General features: G+C 34.5%; 2 protein-coding genes across 2 annotated transcripts; one reads left to right on the top strand and one right to left on the bottom strand.

Annotated features, from left to right (window-relative positions):
• The first annotated feature begins 5,130 nt into the window (after positions 1 to 5,130).
• LOC140866747 (uncharacterized) lies at positions 5,131 to 6,535 on the top strand. The gene is made up of 2 exons (XM_073271781.1): positions 5,131 to 5,299; positions 5,889 to 6,535. Exons 1-2 carry the CDS (start codon positions 5,198 to 5,200, stop codon positions 6,303 to 6,305), a joined length of 519 nt encoding a protein of 172 aa, XP_073127882.1. The 5' UTR covers positions 5,131 to 5,197; the 3' UTR covers positions 6,306 to 6,535.
• Positions 6,536 to 7,258: 723 nt separating this feature from the next.
• LOC140866290 (mitochondrial import inner membrane translocase subunit Tim9-like) lies at positions 7,259 to 9,349 on the bottom strand. The gene is made up of 2 exons (XM_073271252.1): positions 9,158 to 9,349; positions 7,259 to 7,651 (listed from the first exon to the last, which is right to left on the bottom strand). Exons 1-2 carry the CDS (start codon positions 9,250 to 9,252, stop codon positions 7,465 to 7,467), a joined length of 282 nt encoding a protein of 93 aa, XP_073127353.1. The 5' UTR covers positions 9,253 to 9,349; the 3' UTR covers positions 7,259 to 7,464.
• Between the last annotated feature and the right edge of the window lie 1,228 nt (positions 9,350 to 10,577).

Below are 10,577 nucleotides of genomic sequence, written 5' to 3'. Positions count from 1 at the left end.
GGACGCGCGGGCGTGCCACACCAGGCGCGGGCGCGCATGGCCTGCTGATTCAGCTCAAAAAAGGCTCCAAAAGTGCAATCCAACACCCGGAAAGGCTCCGACATAATTCAACTAACACTTTTCCAACGAAGAAGTATTCAATTACAAGAAAGAGTAGAACATTCATCAATTCTAAGTTCCAAAATCCAAATACAAATCGAGTTCGAATACAATCTAAGTTTGATTACAAATTCGACTTCTACAATAACAAGGCCTCACTCTATCAACTCATCCACTTAGCCATGCGATCTCTGACTCGGTCCTGCCCCACCTGTTGCCAAGCACACATACAAAGACAAGACAACTGTCGAATAATCCGGTGAGAATACAATTCCCAGTAAAAGAGACAAACATGCATTATCAGATAAGCATTTCAAACGAAATACATCAACTTCTAGATATTCAAATATAAATCATGCAATTCCCAAGACACTCCCAAATGCAATGCATGTCTTTAAAATCTGGGATTATCAAGTCGGATACTCGAAAGAGTTGCTGCTTTGCTTTTGGGATCCCGAGGACGAGATCACGTAAACGACTCACCGACTCTCCCGATCGAGGTGGTGCTACGTATCTCCATCCTCTAGACTTTGGTGCGACTATAAGGAGTATGCTAGCACTAGGTGAAACGGCTACACCCAGGCCACTCACAATATAATCCCCAAAACTTCTATCATCAAAAGGGTCGTCCTGCCCGCTGCTCAAATCAAGGATTCTGGATCAAGATGAATGCAATGCAAACATAATTCAATCAGCTAAATTCAAGTAAAAGCAAATAACATGCAAGTATGTGATTCTTCGGAACATTTGAATCAAGTCGGATTCGAGTCACACGTTCCATTCCAGTCTAAGTCATCTTATACCTCTTTCAACAACGTAGATGCTCCAAACCTGGAAACAACAACGATTCCTCAATTCAAGATTCATTCTAACATTCTAACGATAATAAGCAAGTCGATACGATACCGGCTACAATCTTCAAAGCGATACAACTCTTGAAATCTCGAAACTCAACGGCCTGCAAACGAATCTGTAAAAGAAGTAATAAAGGCTCGAGATCAATATCGACAATCCAACTCGACTGAAAACGGTTCGATTCAATTCAAACCAAACTATAGCCCAAAAATTCAAACCGGCGACATAACGGCTATAATCTGATAAACCGGAAACGCAGACAGCATCATAAAAACGATATCAACTCAATACAACAAATAATTCATCCAATCCAATCCAACAAATCCAAAAGTCCCATTTTCGAATTAAAGCCTAAAAATTCATAACAAATCCAAACGACGCTCTATTTTAAACCCGACAAAGAATAAACGATCAGAACTCTGCCAAGATCAACATACTCCAAACTCAATCGATTCTAACATCCCAAAACTAGAATGTATCTGATCATAGAAAAACTTATGATAGAACGAAGCTCTCGCAGCCGTAATCGCTAATCTGCCTTCAAAAATAAATTCTAACGGACGGATCGTGCTCGGGGTGAAATCTGGGAGCTCAAGGAGACGTCCATGGCGTCTAGAGAGGGAGGAGGCGTGTTGGGGAAGGGGATGAAGTGAAAAGGTAAGTCAACTCAAGCTTAAATATCTAACAATCTCAATATTTGCACTTTAGTCCCTGAAAAATCCAAAATTTGCAAAAAGGACCCTGATCAAAATCAAGTCGGCTCTTGAACTCTGGAATCTCCGATTATCTCAAATAAAGTCGATTAAGATAAAATTGGGGCGTTACAAAATGCAAGTTTCAATGGGGAGAATTTATGATATGCACTTGGTCTGATGCGAATTAATGCCGCAGCATGTAAAATTGCATGTCCCCATATAGAAATAGGGAGTTTTGTTCTCATAATCATTGGTCTAGCAATCATTTGTAGACGTTTAATCAATGATTCAGCTAATCAATTCTGTGTGTGAACATGAGCAACATGATGTTCAACAGTAATTCTCATTGACATACAATAGTCATTAAAAGTTTGGGAAGTAAATTCTCCAGCATTATCAAGTCTTATTTTCTTGATTGTATAATCGGGAAATTGATTCCGCAATTTTATTATTTGAGCCATTAATCTTGCAAATGCCACATTCCGAGTTGACAATAAGCATACATGTGACCATCTGCTGGAGGCATCAATCAATACCATAAAATATCGAAATGGTCCACATGGTGAATGAATTGGCCCACAAATATCACCCTGAATACATTCAAGAAATATGAGTGATTCTGTTTGGATTTTAGCTGGTGATGGTCTTATAATAAGTTTTCAAGAGAACATGCTTTACATTGAAATTTATTATTCTGAAAGATCTTCTGGTCTTTCAATGGGTGACCATGTGTATTTTCAATAATTCTTCGCATCATTATTGAACCAGGATGTCCCAATCGATCATGACAATTGGTTAATATTGAAGAATTATTAACCACCATATTTGATTCGATTGACCTTATATGTGTATAATGCAATCCAGTAGGGAGCATTGATAATTTTTCAACCACATATTTCTTTCCTGATTTATATGTGGTAAGACACATATATTTCCGATTTCCATCAGTTATCGTCTCAGTATCATATCCATGAGAATATATGTCATTAAAACTCAACAAATTTCTTTTCGATTGTGGTGAATATAAAACATCATTTATCCGAAATTTTGTACCATTTGGTAACAAAAATTATGTTTTACCACAACCTTCAATCAAGTCTACAGGACCTGATATAGTATTCACCATTGTTTTTGTTGGTTTTATTTCCATTAAATATTTTTCATCTCGCAGAATAGTGTGCGTTGTACCACTATCCGGTATGCAAATTTTCATGATATTATTTCCATGTTTGCTCATAGCATTTTCCATATCAAACTTCAAAAAAATGCAATAAAGAAAAATTAAGTACAATACAAATGCAAAATATAACATGCTTTATAATACAAGAATGCATGAAAAATACAAATTTGTTACAATCTAGTCCCACCAATATTTTAATCAATGTTTTCAAAATCATTCAAAAAAATATGCAGCACTGAAACTAGCTGAACCAATTAAATGGTCACTATTTTCAATAAAATTGGTCTTTTTCCCTTTCCCCTTTGTCGATTCTTTATAGAGCTTACATAGGTGCTCAGGGGTTCGACAAATATGTGACCAATGTCCTGGAGTGTCATATCTATAACAAACACTCTCAGATCTTTTTGAGTGATTTTCATTTTCACTCGTATTTTCATGCTGCCTTTTTGGTGGGTGGTTCGTGACGTTCTTTTGAGATGAGTTATTGAAATAACTATCTCGATTATTTTCATATCCACGGCCACGACTACGACCGCGATAATTTTTACGTCCATGTCCACGCCCACTTCCTCGACCTCGTCCACGACCAAAATATTGTCTATGCCTTTGATTTTGGTTTTCATTTTTAATTACGACATTTGCTTCTGGAAATGCCGTTGAACCAGTGGGTCGAGATTGATGATTTCTTACTAATAATTTGTTGTTCTTTTCCGCCACAAGAAGACATGCGATGAGTTCAGAATATCTCGAAAATCCACGCACTCTATACTGTTGTTGTAGAGTTATATTTGATGCGTGGAATGTGGAAAATATTTTTTCAAGCATTTTCATCTCAGTAACAACATGCCCACAAAATTTCAATTGCGAGACTATTCGATACATCGCAGAATTGTAATCACTAACTTTTTTAAAATCTTGGAATCTCAACGTATTCCATTCATCACGGGCGGTCGGGAGTATAACTTCTCTTATATGCTCAAATCTTTCTTTCAGCTCTTTCCATAAAACTATTGGGTTTTTTTCTGTGAGATATTCACATTTCAATCCCTCAACAAGATGTCTACGTAAGAAAATCATAGACTTTGTCTTTTCTTGTGAGGATGATATATTATTTTCTTTGATGGTATCACTTAGATCCAATGACTCAAGATGCATCTCTACATCGAGAGTCCATGACATATAATTCTTTCCAGTGATATCGAGCGCAACAAATTTAATCTTTGCCAAATTTGAGATGGTGGTACTAGAAAAATAACAATGCATTTTATTAGTTAATTTCTATTAGTACGACAATACAAAATAATGGAATAACGAAGATTACAAGTGCGTGTACAAATAGAGAAAAAGTATGTGATGGAAAATTGCTAGTGAGTACAAGACTCGTGAGCATGATGATCATAGTCGTTATGAAAAATAGCCTTATAAATGTCATCATCTTCATCTTCGAAAAATTGAGTAGAAATTATTTTGAGAGAAAGAGTGAATTTGGTGTGATTGAAAATGAGTTTGAGTGAACATATTTATAGGGCAAAAACTAGTCGTTTGTTACCGTTGGGGGTAAAAAAAAATCGAGTATGTGTTGAATAAAAATTTGTGATAATCATGTGATGCATATAATTATAATCATAATTAAATATACACAATAAAATATATATCATATCACGTTATTATAATGTCAGTATCATAGACAGCCTCTTATATAATAACATGAAATTATACAAATATAATTAGACAATAAAATTATATAAGCAGTAATGTATAATCATATTACGTTATTATAAGATCGGAGTCATAGACAGCCTCTTATATAATAACATGAAATTATACAAATATAATTACACAATAAAATTATATAAGCAGTAATGTATAATCATATCACGTTATGATAACGTGTTGTGAAAAGTAAAAATTTATGGTAAAAACTAAAAACTCTAAAACTCAAAATATATATCAAACCAAACACTTATAAAATCTTTTCTCTAAACTTGTGTTATTTCTTCACAAATGTTGAGGTCTATTTATAGATCCTCAATTGAGAAATGTCCAAAAATAAATTTGTCATTCATTACATAATCAAAAATTAAAATATCATCACATCACCATCACAATAATTTTCAATCTAATTTTAATATATAATTTCCAATATTAAATTAATAATAATTAATAAAAGGGAAAAACCGAAAAGGGAGCAAAACTCTAGAGAAATCACAATTGCCAATCAAACGGTGCCAGCTGTACAAAACTAGAAAATAAAAAATAAGAAAAATTTTGCTCCACAAAAAAATGATAAACCAGAGACTGTATTAATCTCAATATTCTTCAAGAGTTTTGCAGTACATTTCTCCACCACTAACAGGGAGAAGAAGCGATGAAGGTTATGGCGGCGGCACCATATTCGCCTCTTACAGTCAGATCCATGGCTGCTAAAAAGCCCGTCTCTTCTACCGCCAAAACTGTTAGCTCCAGAAAGGTTAGTAATCTTCTTCAAGTGGGTTTTGCTTCACCAAGTTTAATACTGGAAAAGGGCAGATTTTTGTGTGTGATGTAATTGTGTTTAACTCTGTGTGTGGAAGGTGGGTTAGTTTTGAGAAGAAGTTCTTGATTTCGTAGAAAATTGAACTTGTGGGTTGCCCATGATCTTGGAGAAGAAGAATCTTGGCCAGAAATTTCATTAGATTCTTGCTTTCGTGAGACCATGATAGAATGGATATGCATTCATTATGCTTACGTGCTACGAACATCGAACATTTTGACTCAAGATTAGAATTCATCCATATATATATATGTAATACCTTACGAGCCAAATGGTGTTCAAGGGAATGTGACGGATTAAGAAGTCGAATTCGATATCCATTAAAAATTCATCATATCAAAAGTCTAAACAATGGCTCAATTATCTTCGAAAAGAATAAGAAATCATGGTTCAATTTGATGCTACCGTCTTACTATGTTTTGGAATCACAATTCGATGATCTGTTCTTCTTGACTTCATGATATGGTTATTCTTGGGAAGAAAAGAAAGAGAGATTGATGAAAACATGTCATGTCTTACCTTGTAGAGTACGACGGTCTACCCTCTGGGAGAGCCCGCACGAGTCGGCACCACAGCATCGGGGACGCCGGTGAAGCTTTTGACAAGAGTGGAGCAGCTGCGCCTCCTCAGTAAGGCGGAGAAGGCCGGCCTGCTATCAGCGGCGGAGAAAGCAGGGTTGTCGTTGTCTGCTATAGAGAAGCTCGGCCTACTCTCTAAAGCAGAGGATTTCGGTGTCCTGTCGATTGCTACCGACCCTGGAACGCCCTCGACTCTGCTCACTCTGAGCCTGTTTTTGCTTGTTTTGGGGCCTCTGTTTGTTTTCTTGGTGCCGGAAGATTACCCTTGGCAGATAGGACTGCAGTTCGCGGTGGCTGCGGTTTCTATAGTTGGTGGATCTGCTGCTTTTGCTACCTCAAATCTTTTGTCTAGTCTGCAGAAATGAACAACATGTTGTTGCCATGTTGATGTGATTTCAACGGGTTTAAAGATAAGAATTTGTGGGTTACATCAACTTTTTTCTCATGGAAGTATAATGTAGCATTCATTTCTCTTATTTGTTAATATAAATATTCAGTCTGTGCTTCTGGCCTCTGCCCAATTTTCATTTTTGTAACCAGATTTGGCAAGGGTATCCAATTTTAGGATGTTCATCTATATATATGATTATGATAATGACGAGGTTTCGTTCCAAAGTAAATACTGCAATTTCTGCAGAGGTTCTAAGACTCAGAAAAGGGAAAGCGCAAATTCACATTCAGTACCTAAACTCAAACACATATGCATGTTTAGTATCCTGTCAGAAAAATATTTGTTTGAACTCCCTGGGCCCGCATTTTTTTTTCGGATGAAAATGAGTACAAAACATTGAAAATAAGGTACGAATATATGATATTCCAGTACAAAACATTGAAAATCTGGTACAAAAACTTAGATTTTGAGTATAAAATTAACATGAACATTTTTATTAATAAGAAAAATATGTCATTAATATTAATATTTTTAGTATTCAAAAATCATATATTTGTACCAGATCTAACACATTTCGTACTCAAAAAACATATATTAGTGCTCTATTTCTGATATTTTGTACTCATTTTCATCAAAACATACAATTTGTCATTAATGTCAATATTTATCTATATATTTGAGTATTCAAAAATTATACATTTATAACAGATTTTCAATGTTTTGAACTGGGATATCATGTATTCGTACCTTATTTTCAATGTTTTGTACTGATTTTCATCCGAGAAAAAAATGTGGGCATAGAAAGTTTAAACAAACATTTTTCTGACGGGAGACTGAACATGTATATTTGTTTGGGTTTAGGTACTGAATTATACTTTACCAAAAGGTAAAACGAGATTAAAAAAGAGATACCGGGACTCGTAAAAGTGAGATTTAAAATTTTTATTTCTATATTAAACGTGGTCATAAATAGCAATTCTTCAACAAAAATACTTCTTTCTTGCACCACGGAAATATAATCAGAAACCTTGAAGTCCAAACAATCTTTTGGTTACTAAATAGTTTTGTATCCCGAGGTTGAAGTAAACATAAAACCAATGTTCTCTAAGACCAGACACACTGGAGAAGGCATTCTAATCTTGTGTAGCAGCACCCTGGTTAAGCTCCGCAAATCTCATGCCAACACGCATAGAGTGTTTCAGGAACTTCTCGGCACACCTGCGTATGCAAGTTTCCTCTTGCTTGTCGAGAGTTTTGCGACGGAAATTGTCAACACAATCGGTGAAACATCTCTCCACCAATGAGTTATACATCCTTAAACTGCAGAATAAACACATGAAAATATTAATTTCACCCCCATTTCAAATATATTTAGTGTTTTTTGTGTAAACCAATAATTCAAATTCATCTGAACCGATATGATAATTATCAGCAGACAAGACTTCGGGTTGGATGCAATAGTTTGGTCCATAAACACGGAAAATGTACAATACTTCTCATAAAACAAGAATCGGGATACGACACTTTGGTCTACAGACGAAGAAAACAAAACTTAGTTTCTGAACGAATGTGACTCCTGTTGAATGCAATAGCTTGTTCCATAGAAAAGAAAAGAAAAGAAAAAACAATCTATTTCAGGAATACTCATAATGAAATCCTAGTGCTAACAGACAAGACAAGTACATAGCACAGCACGATACATTAAGGGGAAGACAAACCACCACTTTACAAGTATTATATCAAGTTCCCCACAGAATTATTACAAGATAAGTAATAGCAAGAATTATGACAATCCATGCAAGGAGCATACATGTGTGATGTGTGCCTGTGCATGTGTGTCTGTTTTTTCAAAATACAAAGCATACAAAAGCTTTAAAACCTCTCAAACTCCAAAATACATTGGGTATTATGTCCAAAAGAGAATGCAAGTTGAGCAATCGGTATAGTTGCAGGAAGCCCGCCAAGCAATTAGGAGTTGAAGCATCCGTACATAGCCATGCATACAGAAAGAAAGAGACCAAGGAGGACTGTAACTTACCTCTGGAGAAAACATATGACATGAGAGTCGAGCGGAAAAAAAGGGTCAATAATAAAACAGATCCTAAAGTACACCAACCATGGCATACACAGAGGGTTGGATGATTAACAACACTGAGGTTGGTTACCATGGTATCAAGTAGCAAAAGAGATGTTGTTTGACTCACATGCACTCAAACCAAACAGACGCTACAACAAAGAACCAATTGTTAAGCTAAAACCTACAACTACATTTGCCAAATAAATAATAAGGGTCTTCTTTTGCATTATAAAACAATCTTTGTAGCTGCATTGAAAATGCAGGAATTATATTCACTTTCAATCAAGTCCAAGACTCTACATTTACAGGCAACAAGAAAGCATTTTGCAGAACAAATATCAAAAGGACCATGAAACCCGTTAAACACACAAAACTACTCTGATGAAACTCCAAAGAAAGGTTAAGCAAAACTTAGATATGAAAAATAATGCCAAATTACAATAGAAAGGTTTTGACAAGTTTAAACAAGTAAAAAGTATGCACACAAACATTTTAGTCCAATTATCTTTCTTAAATACAAGAGACCGAGTTTACAATTTGTCAGAGATCAAAGGGAGGAATACAAAAATCACCACAAATTTGCATCTTAGATATTAAAAAAAAAAAAAACTGAAACAACAAATCATTATATCCTTACAAAATAAGCTGTACCTAGCTTCAATTGATCTTCAGGGCAGGAGAAACCCCGAAATTATTCAACAAAAACCCCAAAATTCCGCCGTAAACAAATTACGTTAGCAAGTGCATACCTGTCGCGGATTTGGAGCTGGTCGATCATGGCGGTCATCCGGAGCTTATCTTCCTCCGGAAGAGCGTCCAAATCTCCGAGCATACTCTTGTCCATTTCGGTGATTTTCGGGAGAGAGCAACCTGAGATGCACGAAGTATAACTCTACAATGCAGTGATTGATGTTCTCTAAAACCCTAACTTCGAGAGGAGGAAGGCAATGTGTTTTATCGGATAGAATGAACGGTCGTGATTTGTAACATCGGGCGGCTCAAAATAACCCAAAGACTTGCAGAACAATATAATGATGTATTATATGTTCAAAAAAATATATAATGATGTATTATCACATCTAATATACATATAAATTAAAATTGGAAATAAACGTTCTTAAAGCTTCATTTTTATGTTTTGATTAAATTATTTTAATTTTATTGAAACAAAAATTAATATTATTGTTCATGATTGTTTTGACATTTTTCTTAACAAGTGTTTCTTCTTGTTCATTGTTTTTTTTTTAAAGGAGAATGTTCGTTGTTAAATATATGTGAACGTTGGGGAAAACAAAATTTATATTTTTTTTTAATTAAACAAAATTTATATACTTAATAAAATAATAGAATGATATATCTCATACAAACATCAATTACACATATTTGTTTAATTCGACGTTTGATTCAAGTTCGACAATGAGTTATAAATGTGAATCATGACATTAGATTTATATGGTAGTGTTTGGGAGAGCTTCTAGGAAGCACTTCTCAGCCTTTCGTTAATAAAATTTTATAAAATTTTAAAATTTTGTTAACGAAAAAGCTGAGAAGTGATTTTAAGAAGCTCTCCCAAACACTACTTATGTATAGTATATTATTGTCATATCATTCAGTGGAAAAAAAATACCAAATTTTCGATATACTTATGTTATCGTACTGAAAAAATATGGTATATCAAAAATTTCGGTATAATACAGTAACAATACCGAATTTTTTGATACGATAACGATATGAAACTTGACATTGTTGATATATACTAGAATACCGAAATACCGAAACAATATATAAAAATGTTAAAATATATCATATTTTTAAACAATGAATTTTTTAAAAAAATAAGATTTTTTGGTATAAAACGGTGTATACCGATCTACCGTAACAACATATTGATATACCGTAACGACATATTGATATACCGTGAAATTTCGATATGCCAGTTATGTGCCGAAAATTTCGATATACCAGATATCTGAAATTTACGATACAATATCGATATAAAATTTTTTTATACCACACTTTTCGATAAAATATACGATATATTACTTTCGATACGATACCGTATATATACCACCCCCAACATTTTGAAATTATTAAAAAATGCAAGGGTGAAAGTGAAATTATTCAAAATGTAAGGGTGAACTGAAATTAAATTAAATTTACCCATTTTTG

The sequence above is a fragment of the Henckelia pumila genome, chromosome 4 (genome assembly GCF_033568475.1).
Source record: "Henckelia pumila isolate YLH828 chromosome 4, ASM3356847v2, whole genome shotgun sequence".
NCBI classification, from domain to species: domain Eukaryota; kingdom Viridiplantae; phylum Streptophyta; class Magnoliopsida; order Lamiales; family Gesneriaceae; genus Henckelia; species Henckelia pumila.
The sequence above is the reverse complement of the archived record's forward strand: the minus strand, read 5'-3'. Positions and strand labels throughout refer to the sequence as shown.